This window comes from Macrobrachium rosenbergii, chromosome 22 (genome assembly GCF_040412425.1).
Source record: "Macrobrachium rosenbergii isolate ZJJX-2024 chromosome 22, ASM4041242v1, whole genome shotgun sequence".
In the NCBI taxonomy this organism is placed as follows: domain Eukaryota; kingdom Metazoa; phylum Arthropoda; class Malacostraca; order Decapoda; family Palaemonidae; genus Macrobrachium; species Macrobrachium rosenbergii.
Window position 1 is genome coordinate 2,375,938 of NC_089762.1, and position 22,822 is coordinate 2,398,759.

General features: G+C 41.6%; 1 protein-coding gene across 2 annotated transcripts in view; it reads left to right on the forward strand.

The window, feature by feature from the left end:
• The first annotated feature begins 408 nt into the window (after positions 1-408).
• sp3 (spermathreecae) overlaps positions 409-22,822 on the forward strand; it is a 157,092-nt gene continuing 134,678 nt past the window's right edge. Inside the window, exons 1-2 of one of the 2 annotated variants that reach the window (XM_067124117.1) lie at positions 409-619; positions 14,569-14,649. In XM_067124117.1, coding sequence (XP_066980218.1) covers positions 523-619; positions 14,569-14,649 — 178 coding nt within the window. In that variant the 5' untranslated portion in view covers positions 409-522. The remainder of the gene's footprint in view (positions 620-14,568; positions 14,650-22,822) is intronic. The other variant, XM_067124118.1, reaches the window with a different exon arrangement.

A 22,822-nucleotide genomic window follows, 5' to 3' on the forward strand; every position in this document is an offset into this window, starting at 1 on the left:
TTAATCTTTTGAGTGCAGGCGAATACACATAACATAAGTTTGAGTGTATATACTGTATTTCCGTATGAGCACTGGACATTTGAAAGTAAAAATATCCAGTTAAAGAAATGAACTAATATAATATTACCTGTATTGTGAGACGAAGTTTTGCTATATTACTACCGAGAATGTCAAATGAATAATTCACAATAAGATCTGTGTTTAGGTTTATCATAATGTCAGTATTTACGTTTGAAGATTAATAACGGAAAGAATATTTACTATTTTTTCTAGAAGTCATTTTTTACAACTGTTTCTATTTAAAATGAAAGTAACATAATTAATGATAGGATGAGATCACGATAAATGTCACACTAACTGTGATATGAATGAAATGTAAAAATATTCTTCCACTTCTTCCATCTCTATGAACGGCTAGTAGGGCAGGGCAAGTGTCACTTGTCACCATGGCTGAGCTTAATCGATGTGTGTACTGTGTCAAATAGCGTTATTTTTCGCCCTGTCGCTACGAAGCTGACAGTTATGGAAGTGTTGCAAACAGACTCTCATTACATTTTCAATAAAGGAACGGATTCCTTGTGGTGTGATAGAAAAACCGGCCAGTTCGAAGCTAAAACATGTGAGTGGAAGATTTTGTTTACGTTTGTTTGGTCGAGTGTCAGAGTGGTGGCCCAGTCGTCGTTCGTCTCGTTTTGTGTGGTCTGGGAAAGGGCACTGACGTCTTCTTCTGGCCCCAGCTGAAGGCTGGGTTTGGCTTGAACCATCCAGATGATTTCCTAAGTTGCTGTGTTGTACTTTGTCAGAATAGGGGGAATCGAAGCGGACATCTCGGCCAGTTAGGCTTAGATTATGCATACACCAGAATGTCAAACTGTCAGGGCTGCCGGAAGATGTAGAGAGCTTCCTCACATCAGAGAGCTTCCTCGCATCTGCCTGTTATTTAAGCAGCAGATTTTACCGCTCTCGTCTTCAGCCTGAGTAGCCCACTTCTGCTATTGGCAAAATTTTATAAGTTGCCAGTATGAAATACCACGTAACCTCGGGGTGTTTACTGGTTAAAATATTGCCTTATTAGCTATGGAGGGGGTTGGGGACGGTATTGTCTTAACCTTATAAGTCGTAATTTGATGAAGAGCTCTTTTCAAAAATGTAGGTTAGCCAACAATTTTTTGTGTATTGGCAACTTATAAAATAATACCCCGTTATCTGCGAATAGCTTAGGGATCGTATGTCTGACTCACGGGTAGCAAGCGATCTCTCCCCTCATTTGTCTCGAGTGAATCTCGTCCCATAGTTACCATTTACCCCATCCCAGTCCCGCTTTCCCATCGGGTCCCCTAGCTTTTGGGTGAAGTTCTGTGCTTAATAACAGGTTAATTACAGACGTGCGACAAAAATTGAAAATAAATCCCTAATTAGCAACCAGAATACTGCAGAAAAAGTTAATATTCGAGGAAATCCCCACCTGCGGAGTTACTACTTAGTTCTGCCCCCACTTGTTCAAATGGGTTAAAATGACCTCATATCACTTTTATTTCCGTAAATTGACCTTTTCACTTTTATTCCATGGACACTCCCCTGAGTGCCAAGCTTAGTACTGGCCTCATGGAAATTAATGTTAAAACATGAACAAAAGGTGGCAGATATCTTGGCAATAGTAACTGTGCAATAGATTTTAATATGATTTATTACAAGGCTCCAATATCAGTTTGTGATGTTAAAATAAAATACCTTTCTTTCTGTCATATAACCCCTGTATATGAACAAAGATGTAGGTTAGTGACTGGTTCATCACAACAATCAATTAAGTGCAATAAACAGGACAAGATGTTACTTTTGCATTACCTGACATTTTTATATGAACAGCCCTGTCCTACAGTGTGAACTGCTGAACAGTTGTGAACTGCTGATCAATAAAAAAAATCACAAACAGCCCACATGGACACCGGCAAAACTCTTATTTAGGTGGTAGGATGTTTAGACTGTGGAACAGAAATAAAGTGAATATGTATTGGCAGCAAACACCCCTGTTATGTAATTTTTGCAAGTATATAAATATTCACTTCATATAGTAATAACTTATTCAGATGGAAATACGAACCATTGCTTTTTATAAAGGAGTATCCTTTGGTAGTCTTGCAGAGTGGTCATTCACTCTGCTATCTTTCTACTGTCATTGAACTATTTGTGGTGGATGAATATTTGTGTTTGATGTTGGATTTACATGAATATTTGTACTTGATGTTTGTTTGGGATGAATATTTGTGCTTATTGTCTGTTAGCTATATTTTTGGAGCTTGTTTTTCTGTACTGCATGGAGATAAAAAGATCAGACTTTGAGGGACCTGGGTGGCCTTGAGGCTTCTTTATGTCCCCATAAGTGTTGACCCATGTGGGTATTGTTGCCTTTGCAGGGGAAAATTATGCTCCCATATTTCTTTACTGCAGTAAGTTTGATGGTTGGGCTTCTTCTCTGTGGGAGGAGTATGGTAGGAGACAGAAGAAGGACAGGAAGTGTTTTCCCTCCTCGTTGGGGAAGAGGCTGAAACACCCCTGTGACACTGCCGAACAAACCTTTTTCTTCCTCCAGTCTCTTGCTATACGTGTTCCCCTACCTTCTGTAAGTACTGCTCCGTCTCTGGGGATGTGGAGGGAGTTACTCATGGTAGGAGTATCTCCTACCGAGTTTCTCCTCCATGTTACGCCTAGAGTAACATGAAGCTCTCCTCAGATGATTCAGGTGCTCAGGTCTGTGTCTCCCCTGGTAAGGCCCTGACCTGAGTACCCCATTTGCCTTCGACTACTACTAATCTCTCTGACATTTCCAAGTAAGCATTCATTACTTATGGAATACCTGTGGGAGGTTTGGCCTTCCCTCAGCTTTCCTGGTAACTCATTTTCTGCATTGCTTTTGGACCACCTGACAGCAGTGAAAAAGGAGGGTTTTGCTCTCGCTACCCCTGCTACTGTGAGTGTAGCAAAATCTCCTCTTATGAGAAATGAGGCGGCTTGTAGTCTTAATCATGGCATGGAGCGGATTAGTAAATGTTGTAGTCGGTGGGATGAGAAATGAGGCTGCCTGTAGTCACAATGGTGGCATGGAGCAGATTAGTGAATGGTGTACAGTAGTCAGTGGGGTGTGAGGCTGAACTCTAGTTAAATGAAAACCCTGTTGATTAGTTGAGCTCTTACTGATTTTCCACCCTATCGCCCTCTTCAAGTGGATGGGACACTGCTGAATGTGTCTGAAGTAGGGTGTAACTTTTGACTCACATCTAAATTTTAAAAAACATCTAATTAAAGTGTCAACAACAGCCACACGGAAGTTAGGTATTATACATATGACCTCATATATTTTTAACAATGGTAAAATTAGTCCAACCTTTTTTAGGTCATTTGCCCTTGCTTTACTAGAATATTGTTCTCTGGTGTGGATGTCTACTTCTGCCAAAGATTTATCTCTCGTAGGTAGAGTGGTTCATGGGTTTCTGTATCCTAACATAAGCAGTGATGACTTGGACCATCAACAGATGGTCTCTTGTTTGTCAGTTTATCAGTTTATCATAGACAACTTTTACTTGCACAATTGATTCCAGATACTCCTCTCTGGCGGAGAGTGACCAGATTCACTGAAGAGCAGCACTAATATGCAGTAAATATGCCACGCTGTCAAACCTCTTAGTACCAGAGATCTTATGTTCCTCACACCGTTGGACTGTGGAACAGTCTCCCTGAGGATGTTGATCAGTTAGAAGTTCAAAAGCTTAAGGGAAGATGCAATGCAATACCATCCTAAAACAGTTTGCCTTGTTTTAGGCCAGAATGGGTTTCACTGAGCAAGCTTAGACTAGTACTCCTTCCTAACCCACTGGGACATGAGGACTTTGACCAGGTAATCCTTTTGTCTCTTCAGAAACATTCATGGTTGAACCTTTAGGATGCGAGTGTAGACAGAGACATAGTCAATGACTGATTGATTTATTTTCACAGAATTCTGACAAGGCATTGGTTTCTGTGAGTGGAAAAGTAGTGTAGGGCATTAGAACAAGAAGGGCATAATTTTATGATCAGTTGCATTTTCTTTCACCTGAAAAATACCAGTTGCGTTTTCTCACACCTGAAAAATACTTAATAATTCTTTGTCCCACATAAGAAGAGATTTCTAATACACATATGCATCTGTCAGTCTATCTGTCATCAGATCTTGTAACTCGATTGTCGACCTGTTCCCTTTGTCTGTTGGACTTGGAATTTTGCATGGTTACTCAGTCCCAGTGACAGTACAACCTTACATGATCAGTAGGTCAGCAGCGACTTCTAAAGACCCTACATTGACCTCTCCCGGTATCTCAGGATTTGCGTGAAACTCCAGATTTTTCACAACTTTGACTCGGTAGAATCTGTCTTCTGTGTAACCCCTCCCTCTTGCCTCTTCCATCCCCCTCTCCTTTCCTCTTCCCTCCCCCTCTCCTTTCCTCTTCCTTCCTCTCCCATCCCCTTCCCCCACCCATCCCCTTCCCCCTTCCAAAGCACATGATCAAGTGTTAAGTTAGCTGTGTCCTCCTCCTCCTGGTGCATATGATCAAGTTTTAGTTTAGCTGTGCCCTCTCCTCCCCTTCCCCCTCCCCTCCCCTTTCTGAAGCACATCACATGATCAAGTGTCAATTTAGCTGTGTCCTCCCCCTCCCCTTCCCTCCCTTTCCCCACTACCTCCCCTTCCCCTTCCTCTTCCATCCCCTCCCACCTCCCCTTCCCCTCCCGCTTCCCCTCCTCCTTCCAGAGCACACGATCAAGTGTTAATTTAGCTGTGTCCTCCCCCTCCCCTTCCCTCTTCCATCCTCCCTTTCCCCCTCCCCCTTCTGGAGCATGCAACCATATGATAATTGTTTCGACACGATATACAGTACACAAACCATCAGTCCTTTACATTAGGAATCGCTTACGGCGAAGCTGGACACGGCCGTTAAACTCTTGAACAAGGTGGTTAGGCAATAACTACCGTCAGGTAGGCGGGGAATACTCGCCTGGGCAGATGTAAACATTTCAGTTTGCTTTTGGCCATCATGCATTGCAGACATGTTTTCAGATCTCATTACTTGGCTGTTGTTAAGCGCTTTATCATCCCGGTGGGATTTTTGTGTATTTTTGTGTATATATTACGTGTGTTTGATATTTATTAATATACAAACTCACGATTTGTGATAGCCTTGCATAGGCTGTCGTTCCCCTGCATCTGTGTCTTGGGTTTGACGGCCAAGGGCGTATTTAGAGGGCGTAACTGTGTGGTAATGCTTCTCTTCCAGTAGCCCTTTATTTAGGTGCTGAAGGCGTTCCCTTGTATGTTTGGTGATATTAGATTGGGACGTAATATCTTCATTCCCCTATATTGATGTGGACGTAACAAGTTTGCTCTCCTTCTTGGGCTCCCACCCTCCATGTACAAGGGCATGACTACTTCCTTTCTACTTGTGCTGAGTGTTGGTTTTTGCTGCCTGCACTATGGAGAGTTGCAGGGAGGTAGGTATCTGACATTTGATCTTGCAGTTTCTACACTCTGATCAATATGTCAGAGGCACAGTATTCCTCCTGGCTCTTTCGACCAGGATGAGTAGCCCAGGTGTGCAGAACCCCAGTCAGATTCCTCCCTCCAACCAGTGAATCTTCCTAATGTAAAGGACCGATGGTTTGTATATCGTGTCGTAACAAATCACAATTTTTAAAAGTAAATTGTATTTTTCCTAACTACAGGCAGTCCCAGGTTAGTGGCGGGCTCGGTTAACAGCAATCCGGTTTTATGGCGCTTGTCTAGCGACGAAAATCGGCAATTTTCGCAGCCCAAAATCACCGATTTCCGCTTATTGGTGCCCATAATTAGGTATTGGTGCCGATACATACCTAACAGAGGTGCCAATAACCGAAAATCGGCGCTGTTTGGCGCCGATAACCCCTGAAAATCGCCGAAAAAGCACCGATTTTCGTTTAGCGGTGATTTCCGGTTATCATCACACCCTCAGAAACGGAACCCCACCGATAACTGGGGACTGCCTGTATACAAACCTGAGGTCCTTTACATTACATTTTATGCCCGCCTCATGCCACCCCTCAATCTGAACCTGGGCCAAAAGGCAAACTGGGATATTTACATCTGGGCAGGCAGGTATTCCCCACCTACCTGACGGCAGTTACTGCCTAACCACCTTGTTCAAGAGTTTAACGGCCGTGTCCAGCTTCACCGTAATTAATTCCTAATGTAAAGGACCTCAGGTTTGTATAGTTAGGAAAAATACAAATTACTTCTAAATATTGTGATTTTTTGGATATTGAGGGTAAGCTTTGGAGTAATCAGACTACCTTTACCTCTTTCTACCTGAGTGATGTCACCCACAGGCCTGTGGATACCGTATCCTCAGGACTTGTAGTGGATATGTATCAGATAAGCACACCATCTTATGTGATTGCTGAAAGCCTAGCATATGACTGGGGGCTGAGTGAATGGGCTTCCCCTTCATTCTTACCCCACTTCATGTGTAGCATCTTGGCTGGTGTATACACTGGAGTTGGAAAAGTTACAGGTGACTACACTTCAGGCATCCTGTCCTAGCCCTTTTGGCTAGGAAGTGTCTCTCAGTCTTCCCTCTTTTAACAAGGGAGGTGGCAGGACATGGTAAAGCTTAGTTGTTCCTACACGAATACAAACCCTCGGTCTTTACATATGGATAACTTTCAGCGAAGCTGGAAAGTCCAGCTGTTAAACTTTTGCAAGGCGGTTATGATAACAGTTACCTACGGTAGGGGTGGAAGTACCACCCACCCAACTGGTATGCATTCAGTCTCTTCACTTTACTTTTGGCCGCACTGTCGACAAGACGTGCGTTTCTTCTCTGTCCTGCCATTCAGCCATTCTTCCTCTTTGTTTCTTTTCAGGCCCGACAGTTCAGAACTGTTTTGCCTCTGGACTTCCCCATCTTCTTGCGCGACAGTTGTCAGCCCTGCTGTTCGTCTTGAAGTTGGACAGCGGCATTCTCCGCTCAAATCCTGGGAGCCCCTTTACATTCTCTTTGCTCTTCCAGTGTTGCCACTTCACGTATTGGTGTACCTCGTCCAACTCGTTAGTTATGTGGTGGAAGTTTGGAACCAAGCCAGATCTGATGGCAGTATGTTCGTTTCAGAGCCTGTGAGCCGCATCTATGTGGTGACTTCTAGGGGTTGTTCCCCTCCTGGGTCAGTGGGGGCAACACCATTTTGGTCTTTTTTTCCAGGCTCAGATGCACAGTTTACGTTGTCATTCAGGGGTACCAATCGTAGATGGACTGCTTCTCCGATGTAACCTTCATCTGCCTTTGTGGCTTCTCATCTCCCTTCCAATGTTTCGTCTTCCGATACCCTTCACTTCGGTTGCCCTTTTGTCATATATGAAATAAACTTATTTTAACATAATTTTATTAGTATATGATTATACCCACTCTTACACGTGGTAATTTCTGCTTTGGTAAGAGTCGTCTACTCCTGTGACATCACGGATAGGATTGTGACGTCATGGCTAGTTCTTATGACATCATCAACTGATTCGTCCGACAGCTTCAATCGGATGGCTCGGCTTTCAAGAGAAGCACGACCCGTCTTCCGCTATCCCAGGAGGTGGGGACTTTTTGGGTTTTCTTGGCTGTTGCTTCACACGTACGTGTACTGTGGTGAGGCCTCCCCGTTACAGTAGAAATCAAAGAGAATCCTTTCGCCATCGTCATCTTCACCCTCTCCTTTCGGTGCTCTCCCTCGTCTACAGACTAGGGTTTCTTCGTGTTGTGGGTCTCTGTCTGAGACCCTGCTATACAGAGCACCAGGTACACAGTTTCCTCGTATAAGGCAAGTTGAAGAGGTAACCTGTGTCACCGATACTAGTTCCGGGAATATTCCCCTTACTAGCATTTCCTCCGCGTGTGTTTCTACGGACACTCTGGTAGAGAGAGAAACCGGCGTTCGTCTGTACATAACTACCAAGTCAGGACACTCGATTTTCTTTGGAACTCTGAACCTGTGGTTCTCACCAGATGGTTCAGGATAGGAGCAGCCATGGAGATTTTAGCAGATGTTCCAGTCATAGAGTTGATGCACTTTCCTTCATTGGACATGAGAAATTTTGGATGTTTGGGGACGTGTTTCCAGCATAGGCTTTGTCGCCTCGACGCTCACATGTCCATGACTTGGTCACCGTAGTTCCAGATATCCACAGACATGACCAGGTTCCACGTTCGTCTTCCCATGTTCAAGGACATCCAGCCAAAGTAATGATGCACTTTCCTTTGATGAACGTGAGGGATTCTGCACAGCCATGTACTTGTTTCCACCCAAGTGCATCGACTGGATGTTCAAATGTTTGTGACATTAATCACTGTCTTCCCATGCTCTTCCAGAAGCCCCTCTGATCTTCATCTATGCTTTTACGACTGTGTCCCGTTGCACATCCGAGTCCATGAAGACATGAACGTATGTGCAGTGGTTCATCCCAGTCGGTTGTCTCATATGTTCAGACGTGACAGCGCGACCATTTGGCCGTCACACAAGGGGGTGAAAGGTTGAGAGAATGGGATGGCCTATGACCATGCCACATTGAAGCACCATTTCCCGTCGGTTCACTGCCTCGCTCGCTCTGTCCAAGTGGAGAGCATTGAAATAACTTCATTGGACATCCAACTCACGCCCATGGCCCCCTGAATCATGTCCACAGTCGTCCAAGTCACAGCCACAGCTGTGTGCCTTCTGTCCATGGCCATGCGAGTCACAGCCACAGTTGTCGGCAACAACCGTTTGCCCTCGTCCATGGTCGTGACTATCAAGTCCCTCCAAGAACATGAATCTTAACATGTCTGCAGACTTAACTCTTTATGATTCTGAGGCTGTGACTCGTCAAGAGCCAGGAATGAGGGGAGCCCTTCGTGTGAGAAGAGGTCTTATGTTTCCTATCGGGACCTCTCTCTTTCGCTCACTCTTTCCCTTTTCCTACGGTGTTTTCCTTCACTATAGGAAATAGAGGATTTGAAGATAGATTTTCTTTCTTCTTATAAAATGGTTATTGATCTTATTTGCGAGTTCAGTAATATTCATATAATAATTCTGAAGATTAAATCCCCACCTGTGATTGCTCCTACTGCTGTTGAAGCTCTTCTAAGCTCAAGAAAGGATTGGGAATACCCCTCGACTTTCTTGGCTGAGGACAGATGAGGAAATATCTCCTGTTCCTCAAGAACTTAGTGGGATTAGTAGTTGAGTCCTTGGCCTTGTCTACATGACATCAGAGGAATTATTCCTCTCTGACATTTAAGAAGAACTTGTCTGTTCATAGGATTTTGAATGCTGGTTCATGGCTTCATCAGACTGCTTTCACTTCCTTCTACCTGAAGGACTTTGCCCACAGGTCCTCGGATACTTTCCTTAGGTCCAGTGGTGGCTGCTCAACAAATTGTGTAGCTCTTCTGGTGCTCCTGGCAGAGACAGTTTGTATCTTGCCTAAGATGATAGTGTGGAAGAGGGAATGAGTGAGATGACTGGTCTCTCTTCTTTTTCCTTTCTTCTCTACCTACGGATGGTTTTTTAAAGAATACACACATCATATGCTGGAACTGACTCGATGCAGGTGAGTTCTTGGCTAAGGACAAATGAGGAAATTTCTCCTGTTCCTCAAGAACTTATAGGGGTTAGGTTTGGTGACTTACTTAGCCTAGTCTAAGTAGTCAAGTTCTTAGCTTAGCCTACCTGGTTTGAACCTATCTTTATCAAACCTGCCCTTCAAAATCCTGGAGTATGTTCTTTGGTTTTGTGACTTCTGCAAGGAGATGATTTTCATGTTCTTCAAGAGTTTGGGATTGGGTTAGGTTAGGTTGGATACAATTCCCATCTTAGCCTACCCTTATCTATCCTAGTCTGACCAGACTGCTTTGCAACTCAATACCCTAGTTCTTCTTGTTCCTCCAAGCTTTAATATCAGCCTTTAAGCTTTAAGTAATGTTGCTCAGTAATGGCACCATGGTGGTTCCTTAGTCAAGTTAAAGGGGGAAGGATGTCCTATCATCATAGGGCAACTCCTCTTTTGAGTAGCTTACTGAACTTACGTCATCATAGGGGATCTCCTCATAGGACGTCTCCTCTTTCGGCGATGCACATTCCTTTGACAGTACTAGGACATCTCCTCTGTCGATGGTGCAAAGTCCGTTGGCAGTGCACAAGTTGACAGTAGAGTACTTAGCATGTATCTGTGTAGAACTCTTATCATAGGGCATCCCCTGGGGTTATCCTGTCTTCTCTGTATACAGTGCTGATGAATGGGGCTGCAGTAGAATGCTCAACACAGATGTCAGTCAGACACATTCCAGGATGAGGGATGTATGTCAGACAAGTTCTGTTACTGGAGTCTATGTCCATGCATGGGCATAGGAGTTCCACTTCTTTGGCAATGTGAAATGATTGAGCATGCCTTCTTTCCCTTATCAGTTTCTACTACCAGATTGGTTTTAATACCAATAACGTGTATACAAGAATAATTTTTATGTTCATGGTATTTTGAACAATTGTTCTTAGCTATGCTAAACCACTTTCACTAACAGTATCGATGAGATCTTTCTGATAAGGACAGTGGAATTGATCGAGACACCGATCTCTTTCTTTTCTAGTTGCCTTCTTCTCTACTGAGATAGGTAAGAAGATAAGACCTATCAGATGTTGGACCTATAGTATACACGTGACTGAAGTATTCCAACGGTTATAACATTGTGTTTTGTACGCAAATGTATCTTTCAGTGGCATATCTTTCCTCTCTCTAGCTAAAGGGGAAAGGAATGATATCAGACACATATTGATAGATACCTTAGTTTCTTGTCTGAACAGATATATCTATCAACTGATTAGGAGACTAAGTTCTAAAACCTTATTTTCAGTCAAGGAAGGATGTCTGGAGCCCCCTCCCTTGGTCTTTGTGCTGTTATGTTACTCCTATGAGGAGTGGGAGATGTAGGCAGCAATTGCTGCTTACAGTCCTCAGTATGATAACAACAACACCACAATACTAACATGGTTCCTAAAGGTCCTAGTGTCCTTACATGTCAGGTCTGCGACAGTGGTAGTACTCGGACAGACAGACGTACTTTAGTTACGATGGCCAGCATGGAATCAAAAGCAAGATGGCTCTTATTAGATGAAGTCAAGGGATGGGACAGTTGATCTTGACTTAAGGTTCTCGCTCAACCTCGAAAGAAGATTGATCATACTCTTTCTTCTCTTGATTTCCTGTTGTTGGCTCTGCTCTGATCTGCTTATTCTGCATATTTGATGGTGATCAGTTAGATTGATTGTTTTCCCTCAACGGTCCTGTGGCATAATCTAGTCTTTCAACCCAAAGCTGATGACTAGTTCGTTAGCTTCAAGCTGCCTGAGAAACAACGACAAAGGGATCCTTTCTCTAGGTAAAGAACTGAAACTTCCTACTGGACATCAGTACATTTCTGGGTAGATCTCTAAAAGGCAAAGTCATCTATATGTCTGTCACATTCAGAAAGGACATGCAGTTCGAGTAATGGGATAGAATGTATATGTGAAACTCACATTCATATCCTCTTACCTTGGAGTATTGTCCATAGGCAAAGGATCATTTCCCTGGGGGAATGAACTTCCAAACGTACCCTGCTATTTCCTGGTGGTCATCAGTGCGTTTGAGGCAACATCTCTAAGGGCCACAGTTGCCCATAGATCTATGGCATTCAGGAAGAACCAGTTGATCTGGTACTAGGGTAGAATGTAATTGTGCAGTTCACATTCTTATCCTTATACCTTGGGTTATTGCCCATGGGTCCTTGGACTCCTTTTCCTTGGATCCTTGGTGGTTGCTCAATAAATAATGTAGTTTACCCAGCTCTTAAAGATGGGTTGCATCTCACCTAAGGTGTGCAGCTACAGGGAGGTGTGGGAGGGACTGGCTTCATACCTTCCTCCTGTTTGCCGCCCTCTTGCAGTGGACAGAGGAAGAGTGAACAAGCCATCACGAGCTGGACTGGTGTGCATGCAGGTGACCTGCATGACTGAGTATTCAATCTATAATCCAGTTTTGTTTGGATTAATAGATGCATTTCCTACCTTCTCTGTAGCAAGGAGAGAGAAGGACTGGCAGTGGACAAGCCAAGTTGGTTAATTTTAGCTATATAGTCTTCAACATTGTGGGTTCGTTCATACCTTTCGAATCAATGGTTTTCATACTTCCCTTAGATTCAAAATGCCCAGAAGTCTGTCAGCTGAACATCACACATGTACAGATCAAAGGTATGGTACCCTTCCTTTGCTCTTTCATGACGAGGAAGAGGGTACCAGGTGAGCCAAGCTTACCAGTCAGTTCAGAGAATTACAGGCAGCACCCGGTTATCAGCGGTGGTTCCATTCCAACAGCATGACGATAAGTGAAAATTGCCAACAATTCGGCGCTGATAAGCTACAAAAATTGCCAATTTCCGGTTGTCAGCGCCTCTATTAGGTATGTGTTGGCGCCAGTATGTGATTATTGGCGGCAATAAGCGGAAATCAGCGCATATTGGCGCCGAAAATTGCCAATTTTCGTATCTAGACAAGCCCTGAAAAACCGGATCGCTGATAACTGGGGACTGCGTGTATTTGGAATCCTCCCTCCAATAGTGAGTCTCCATATGTAAAGACCTCAGGTTTGTATTCATGTAGGAACAAATGACAAACTTTTAATTAAATTGTATTTTTCCTAACATATAAACATCAGGTCTTCACATAAAAGGTCCACTTCTTACCACCCCTCATTCTTTTACCTGGGCCGAAAGGTAAACTGAAGAGATTGAATGCATACTGGTTGGGTGGGCGGTACTTCCACCCCTACCATAAGTAACTTTTACCATAACCGCCTTGCAAAAGTTTAATGGCCGGACTTTCCAGCTTCGCTGAAAGTTATCCATATGTAAAGACCTCAGGTTTGTATTTTAGGAAAAATACAAATTAATTAAGAATTTGTCATTTTTTAACCCATTAAGTTGCCATCTGATGCAAAATCTCTCATGGGAGATGTCATGGTTCTCTGAAATATTTTCCTTACATGAGCACCCTCCCACAAGGCAGGGTACTCAGGCCCAGGGTCCTTCTACTATGGTCAACCATTTCATCAGACTGGTAGAAGGTTACAGACATCTAGGAGGTTACAGGCATCTAGGAGATTACAGGAAACTTGACATCTGCTTGCAGGGCAACAGGGAGTGGCTAATTCTCTCATATAAAAGGTTGTTAGTATTGACAGAAGATGAGTGAGGGGTACTTCCCTATTCACTCCCATCTCTACCAGTTAACTACCTTGTTACAAGTTTTCATTACTGATTCTAGCTTGCACTGATGGTTACTCCTATATAAAAGGCTCTCGTGTAAACTTAGGAAAAATACAAATAACTTTTAAAATTTACTTTTCAAACCATCAGGTTCCTCTTATGCTTGGGCACACACTAGAATTGTCTCTCTGGCATACTTGATATCATACAACATGCTCGATTGACTCTTGGCGCCATGATGCAGGTTATTTTGAGTTAATTGATATGCCTCAACACTTTCAACCTGCTTGGGTATGGTAAAAGATTTCAGTTCTATTCCCAGACAGCTACATATTGTTGTATGTGTCATAATACACTGCTTGCGTACATTAATATCCTAATGATAAAGTCCGAGAGAGAGAGAGAGAGAGAGAGAGAGAGAGAGAGAGAGAGAGAGAGAGCAGAGAGAGAGAGAGAGAGAGAGACTGACTAAAACATCTACACATAACAGCAACAGAGTGAGGCAGAGGCAGACTACAGAAACTGTAAATCCTGAGAATTATTGGTGCTTAGCAACTGGCAGAAAACTCCAGTGCTATGGAAGAATCCAAGAATCTGGTTCTTGGAAAATTTACATGCCCATCTTTAGATATTCTGACTACAGTATGTGGATTTTAAAAAATAAAATATTTTTGAGTTCTGAGTTAATGCAGTTTCAGTGTAGCTTTGAGAGATCTTGGGATTGAGAATTCTTACTTAGTTCACAAAGCATGGGACTAATTTAGTTTTGAACGTTAAAGGCAGGGAGTAAGCATGTACTGTGTCTATAATTAGGGAAGATTGACAGATTTGTCTCCTTGAAAGGGATTTTCAGTCTATAACATGGAGCACCGCAGCACCACCATTGTACTTATCAAGACACTTTAGGATTCAGGCCTCCGGACAAGTAACAAAGTAGTCTAGTTACAAAGACGTATAGTTTAGCCTACATTCAAGATATCCCGTATCTAACATTAATTCCACATGATGTCTAACTTAGCCTAAACTGTACTACAGGTATACAGTACATTTTTCACTCAATTTAAGAAGAGTTGGCAAGTGGGATTGTGGTAAGCTGAGGGGTTATTGTGCCAGAATGTTTATGAGGTATAACAAGTGTTGAACACTTGTATACCCTGCATTCAAGGGTAAGTCATTGTTTGATACAGCGCTTTACATTATAAAGATTCCATATACTCTTTTTTTACTGAATTATTTCTTATGTATGTTTCAGGTTGGGATCTTGCTTCAGCAGAAAACCCAACATGTCTGGGCATCATCCATCTCTTTCTGGGAAAACTCCAGATTCATCCAGGTATGTGACATGAACCTCTTGTATTATGCTATTCTATCAGTGTCAAATTTCTCATTCTGTCAGTGTATAAAAAAACTAAATTTGTTGGTGCAAGTGGGATTTCTCACCTTAGTGAGGGATGTTGGGTTTTGTTAGCTAAGATAGGTAAAGTTAAGGGATTTGCAGATGTGAGAACAATCATTGTTTGTTTGGATGTGAGTTTGATATTTGTACAGGAACAATGGGGATCATAAAAGTACATCAGTTTTTTGGCCAAGGAACTTATTTTGTACCCTTTCATTTTTTTTCCATTTTAAGTTATTAAAAAATTTGACATGCCAACTTGAAAGCAAATTGCTGCACTGTACATGAATGAAATTGTAATGATAAAAGAACCTTGTGTAGACCTACTATACAAACAGATACACAGAAATTTTTGGTGAAAATGAGTAGTTAGTGAAGTAAAGTCGGGTACTGTCAACATTTTTAAATTTTTGTTTTTACCATCAATAAAACAAATGCCAGTATTTGAGTATGTTGCATAAAAAAGTGCAGTAATAGTGTATTTCATCAGTGTAACAGGACTTTACCTATTTTGTTAAATTTTAATTAATAAAAAAAAATAGTATTGGAATGGCAGTGCAAAGGTATTGAAGTTTTGAAGTAGGGACTATTAAAGTTGGACCAGGAAGACTTAGTAAGCCAGTGAAGTTACTCTACCATAACACTATATTTAAAGTGAAGGCTGGCAGGTGTATCAGGAGAATTTGAGATAAGTGTTGGTGTCCATCAGGGATCAGTTACGAGTCCATGCTGTTTATCCTAGTCTTGAAAGAAGTTTAAAAGAACTGCAGAAAGTGGGGTCCTTAAGACTTCCATGTGCACATGACCTATTTTTAACAAGAGAACCTGGGATGTTGTGGAAATGTTTATAAGGTGAAAAAGTGGATGGAGTGGAGAGGACTTAAAAAGCAAAACAAAGCTTAGTGACTGGAAAGACAACAAAGGAAGAAGAACAGTTAGGTAAGTGACCATGTGGTGGTCATGGGTAAGGTGTGATGTGTATTGCGTATTGATGTAATGGCTGTTGTCTCTAGAGTTCCTCATGGTTACAGAATATTCATGGCATCAGAAATTTTTAATGCTCAAATTGTATTACAAGAGGAAATTAAGGAGAGAGGGAGAGTTAAGAATGCTGTTTTAGTAGGTGGACAGATCTTAAAAGAGATAGAACATTTCAGATACCTTAGGAGGACAGGACTATTAAAGGATTCTGGGGGTGATTCAGAATCTGTCTACACCAGAACACTCATCCTTCACTGAATGCTTAGCATTAATTTTTTTTATTGCTTCATGTCACATTATACCTCATGCATTTAGTGGTCTTTAAAGCTACAGAATTGATCTTTATCATGATATGTTTAAAAATGGCAGGAAATAAGAACATTAATATCACGAGTGAAAGTTATCTGTGATTAAAAAGTTTCGTTACTTGGAAAAAATCACAGTAAATTGGGAAAGAAAGGTATCCAATTTCTGTTTACTCATTGTAAAAGTAGTAATAAATTGCATTTTCAATTACAGTATGTGAAATTCATTACTATTTGAGCCATATATATGATAACACAAAGGGCATTAAAAAATGTAAACTACATTTGATTGGCAGGACTTCTCTAAGCTGAATAATGGCTTATGTCCTTTTTCTTGAAGAAATGCCATTAATGATAATATACACTGGCTTCAAGGAAAATAACAAGCATCAATAATGATGCTTTTATACAATTTATGGTGGATTAATTAAAAAAAATCTTTCAACAACGATGACGACAGTCGTCATCAGAATCTGAGGTTGAAAAATGGAGGATGACTATAATCATCATCAGAATCTCTAAAAGGTTTATACAGCAGTTGAGAGGGCGGCAAGAAGGAGAGTAACTGTAGGATGGGTAAAATGGAGAGAGAGCTAGACTACTGGTAAATGAAAATGTCCCATTACAGTATTAGAGAGAAAACAAAGACTTGCAACCAATACATAATTCCTGTACTACTGTGCCGCAGAAAATGGCCACTGGCAAGGAATACGGAGGAGATTTTGAAGAAGTTGCAGGGTAGAATGTTAAAATTCATGGCCAGAGTATGCTGGGAAGATGTTTTTATGAATTAGGAGTTAGTGGAGAGATGAAACACCAAGGGGCTAGAAAAAAAAGACATCTTAAAAGAGAGAGAAGGTTTGGACATGTGATGAGATGGGATGAGTAACAGTTGGTCAGAAAAGCAGTAGATATGAATGTAGTCCTCTCCTTTTAGAAGACTTTAAAAGGAGAAAACTCTGAAAATAAGGAAATTACCCATTCTAGTATTTCTTTGCTAGAAAAGCATCACATTCTATATAAGTAACTTACCAAGTGATTACATAGCTACAGTTTCTAACTAGTACGGCAGCTAAAATTTGAAAACTCACGGTAGAGATTCTTTTGTTTTGGTGTAGGAACTAGTCCCGCCCACTTTTGGGAAAGAGGGGAACAACTTGGCAAAGAACCTCAATTTGTTTCTGCCGGCAGACGACAAAGGTTGTTAGCTCTCATCTAAATTTGGAAATTCATTTCTTTGCTGGTTTTTTGGTTGAGACAAAATTGGTGAAGTATATTTATTTTTTGTAGCCTTTTGGTAATTAATCAGTGATAGGCTATTTCTTAAAAGACCAGAGTTTCACGGTTTTGACAGTTTTTTCAAGAATTAGACTTTTCTGTCCCCAAGAGGCTGGAATGCTTTCTGCGGTTGGTAGACGAGTTTCTCACTCTCCAAACCTGCTCTGCCAACAAATGGATGAGTCACCTTGGAACTCTGGCATCCATAGAACAGTTTGCATCCCTAGGAAGATTACACATGAGGGTTCTTCAGTTTTTCCTCAGAGCCAGCTGGGACAGGAAAAGTCACCCAGACTCGGTCACTTTTCCGGTAACTCATGAGATCAAGAAGCACCTGCTTTGGTGGAGGTCCGAAGACAGGTTGCTGAAGGGAAGTCCCTTCTCATTCAGAACCCCGACCTAAGCTGTTATCCAGACGTACCAGATATAGGATGGGGGGCTCTCCTGGGAGGCAAGGAGGTCACCGGGTCATAGTCACCAGAGCAAGAGAAGTTTCACATAAATGTGAAGGAGTTAAAGGCGATCCACTTGTGGTTGCAAGCCTTTAACTCAGAGGTGTTCAGCACGACAGTGGCACTCCATTTGGACAATACTACAACCCTGTATTACATCAGCAAACAAAGGGGAATGCATTCTTTCTCCCTCTGTGAAATAGCGAGGGATCCTCTCCTCTGGGCAAGTTGGAACCATACGAAAATCATAACCAGATTCATCCAAGGCAGACTGAACGTCCTGGCAGACCAGCTGAGCAGACGCAATCAAGTCACTCCCACAGAGTGGACTCTAGATCCACTTGTTTGCCTAGACCTGTGGAAGCTTGGGGGGGGAAACCGATGCTGGATCTCTTCGTGACTTCCAAGAACCATCGTCTACCGCAATTTTGTTCACCAGTCCCTTGTCATGGGCAACAGATGCCATGTTGCAGGACTGATTCAACAAAGATCTGTATGCCCTCCCTCCATTCAGGGTGATCAGAGATGTCCTGAACAAGTTCCGATCCCACCAGAATGCATCGATGATGCTAATAGCCCCATTTTGGCCTCTAAGAGAGTGGTTCCTGGATCTCATGGAACTTCTGGTAGACTCTCCCAGGCTTCTACCACCAGAACGCAACCTGCTCACACAACTCTGTTTCAGACGGTTTCATCGAGGGTTGTTAAATCTAGCTCTGACAGGTTACAGACTGTCAAGAAATTGCTCAGAGCTAAGGGATTTTCAAGGGTGGCTGCAGATTCCATTGTGAAGTGTAGACGGCAGTCATTTGCCAGTGTCCACCAAAACAAGTGGTCTGTCTTCCGCACTTGGTACAGAATTAATGGCATCTCATCTTCTAAGACATCTTTAACAGAACTTGCAGATTTTCCATTATTCTTGAGGACCACCACAATTAAAGGTTACAGGTCCGTGCTTAGTTCAGTTTTCTGGCATAGAGGCCTGGACCTTTCTGCTAACCAGGTTATATCTTATCAGATATTTTGACACTAGTAAGCAAAGGAATACAGTAAACCCCCCCAATATTCGCGTTCTCATGGTTTGTGGACTCACGCATTCGCAGGGTTCTCTGTGGAACATATCTAGCCATTTTTCGCGGAAAATTCGCCCATTCGCAGTATTTTTCAATGAGAAATATTCACTAATTTCTGTATTTTCATATAATTTTCATGAATAAATGCACTTTTTGTGATAAAACTATTAAAATACTCAGGTATAAGCATTTTTACAGGGTTTTTCTTGGTTTAAGCTATCAAAATGGGCAGTTCTAAGTGTTTTTAGAGGGGTTTTAAGCATTTGCGGATTTGACCTATTTGCGGGGGTGTGGGACGCATCCCCTGCGAATACGGTGGGTTCACTGTACAGAACTAGTATCATGGAACCTAGATGTGGTTCTTAAATGGTTATCTAGCCCTGTTTTCGAACCGCTTAACTCCGTGTCCCTTAGAAATCTTACTAAGAAGACCCTCTTCCTGGTTGCCCTAGCAACTGCTAAGAGGGTCAGTGAAATACATGCAATTGACAAAAGAATCGGATTCGCTCAAGGCGATGCAGTCTGCTCTTATACCCTGGGATTTCTTGCAAAGACTGAGACTCCATCAAAACCCTGGCCTTGTTCTTTTAACATTAAGAGCCTAGTGCAGGTTTGGAAGATGAAGAGAGAGTGCTTTGTCCTGTGAGGGCTTTAAAATATTACCTACACAGGACTGAGAAGATACGGGGACTTGTCAGTAACTTGCGGTGTTTGGTCAAAGACCCCTCTCTACCCCTTATGAATAATGCCCCATCTTTGTTTTTAGGGACCTCATTTGTTAAGCTCATTCTCAAATTGGAGAAGAACTGTTTACCATTTTTAAAGTCAGAGCTCATGATATTAGAGCTGTAGCTACGTTGTTAGCTTTTAAGCACAATCTGTCTCTCTCTTCCATTCTTGAAGCTACATATTGGAAATGCAAGTTAGTGTTTGCATCCCATGGCTTAAAGGAAGTGGAAACAATTTTTAATCATTTCAGTACCCTAAGCCCGTTATCAGCGGCTGGTATGGTGTTGGGGCAGGAAATGTAGGAAGTATCCCTTCCATCCTCAATCTCTTTGCCTTAACATAGGATGTTGAGTCATTGGGGAGCCTGGGGGTACTATGTACCTGGATACCCACCAGTTTTTAGTGGAGGGGTGGTGGTATTTTTTAATTTTTATGGTGTAGGTAATAGTGTTGGTTTTGGTCTGGTTGTTTTTTGTGACAGTGCTGCGCCCAGGGCAGGAGCAAATTTTTATGCTTTATTAGCGATCAGAAAGGTCCTTCGCTTAAAGCTCCCACTTACGTAGCAGGCGCCCCATGGCTGTACCACCGCACTGCTATGGGGTAAGATTAGTGCCAACCAGAGGCAGTATCTTCCTGTAGCAGTTTTCTTACCAGGTAAGGAAACAACAAGCATTGTATCGCTGCTGGCAATTTTTTCTCTATTCTCAAATCCATTACATGTACTACTGTAATGTTTTGGGGTAGTAGTTATCCATGGATCCCACCTCCTATTAATGTGGGAATCAGCTGTGTAATTACTGTACTTGGTAATTACACAGCTGATTCCCACATTGATAGGAGGGGGTGCATGAATAACTACTACCCCAAACCATTAGTACATGTACTAATGAGTTTGAGAATAGAGAAAAAATTGCCAGATAAGTTACTTATATAAAAATGACATATTTATGATAAAGTTAAATACAGAATGGGAGCCCACCCTCCTCCCTTCGCATGGACATAAAGGCACAAACAAATTGAGGTTCTTTGCCAAGTTGTTCCTCTCTTTCCCAAAAGTGGGTGGGACTAGTTACCTACACCAAAACAAAAGAATCGCTACCACAAGTTTTCAAATTTTACCTGCCGTTCTAGTTAGAAACTATAGGTATGCAATTACTTGGTAAGTACCGTATATATAAAACTTTATCATAAAAATTTCATGTTAATCCACATAGTAAATGAACCAATGCAAACCGTAACACTATGATACTACCAAAAATCCTAATAAAATAAAACAAACTTGTCTCTAGTAATTAAAACCCTTTAAACTAGGACTTTCCAAAAGTAATAAGACCCATGGTGGCAGATGTAATATGGGGCTCAACTGAAGGGAGTGCAAGAAATAATCAGTGATGATATAGCATAGTCATTAACAGTGCAGTACAAAAATTTATTTGTTGGAAGCTGTAAATTTATGGAGACAAGAATTACATCCTACCCCTTCTGAGCTTCACCCTCTCCAGATTTTTAAAATTTTATTGTAAAATTATACAAGCACAGTAATCCCTTGATTATCTGGATTAACAGAGCCAAGGCCTTGTCAGATAAGGGGGAAATACAATAAGGGCAAGTAAAAAAATTGACGGGTGTTTCAAGGGCTACCCCTTACCCTTCCTCCTCCCACCTTGTCAATGCTTCATAACTGCAAACACTAATTCCACTTATGAACAATAACCATCACACTTTAAACTGAAAACTTGATGCAAAAAGCAGTTATATACTTTATTTTCCCATATTTGTAACAAAATATCATGCTCTATAAATACACTTTGTTTTCTCTCATATGTTACACGCAATATGGTAGGTTACACAAACAATGTTTTTCATATTCTCCAAACACTGTAAAATACATCGTACAGTAAAAAATGAAAATCAACCCCCTTTTCTCTCTCTCTCTCTCTCTCTCTCTCTCTCTCTCTCTCTCTCCTAAACTGTATCTTTTTTTCTCTTTTATGCTTGATGTATTTCATTACAAGTTACTGTGCGGTATTCAGAAAGCAGAAACAAAACCAAATCTAAAGCTCAAATGATGTGAAACACCTTCCTACCCCACTCCACCCATCCCACACTACATTCCCTCCCCCCTCCCAGCCAGGGAAACTCCTTCACTGCTCCACCCACATTCCACAAGAACCCTTTCTCTGTGTGAGTTCTTGTTGAACAGCCTTACTGCTGCTTTTCTCCCTTGGTGCCCAGCCATCTGACACCTCTCCCCACCTTGGAAACTTCTCCAGGCCTCCCACACCCCCAAAACCCTTTCGCAGTCATGAGTAGAAGCAGTGTTTGCCAATGTTTTCCTTAGGCCACACAGCATTGCCAACATCAGAGAGAAGTTTTTACAAATTTTAAAAAATTATATTACTGTATATATCTTTGTCCCTGGTCAGTGCTGTCGGATAATGTTGAGTTTCGGATAATGAAGATCTGAATAATCGAGGGATTACTTGTATATCCAACTTTGTTCCAGTAGATACCATTATTCTGCAGTGCATTTTCTGTTAAACATTGTTTCTTATTGTATGAAAGCTTTTATTTAGGTGGTAAAATATGTTTCTAGAGCTTTTTATTAGTTCTCATAGGGTATCTGATCACCTTGGTTTGGTGGTTTCCAATGAAGGTATTGGAATTTGTTTTTTAACTGCTGGTGTGTAAGTAGTAAAATTCCGGGCATTACTGTGCGATCTTCAGATTTTTTTTTTTTTATTAGAAAGCAATCACTTAAGGATTTATCACAGGTATAAGTACTGTATCAGTAATACTAAAAATTCATGTGACTTGAGGGGAACTGATATTAACCAAAACAAAAGTAGTGGGACATAGGGAAATTATTTGCTCTATCACCATATAATCTGCATCGTGACAGTTGGCACTGATAATCTGCATTGTGACAGTTCGTGCCTCATAGTGAATTGTGCATACTGAAGTCCCTTATAGTTCAGTTGGGGGACAATATGTTGATGGAAAGGTTGGATAGTGTGTGTACTAAATGGAACTTGGTTGATTATACATGTTGAAAATTGAAAATTTATTCATTTGTAAGTGAGTTTTTATTGCTTCAGTGAGGTGATTGAAGGTGGTAAAACAAATTTTGTCTCGTATTTCTTAGTAATTTACAAATATGGCAGTTTCTAATGTTGCTTGTTTAGATGTTGATGATGAAGCCAGACATTCAGGGATTGCATGTTCTTTTAAGTCCCATTTTGCACCATTTCTTCGACATGTATGCTATTTACAGTTCTGTACATGATAATTT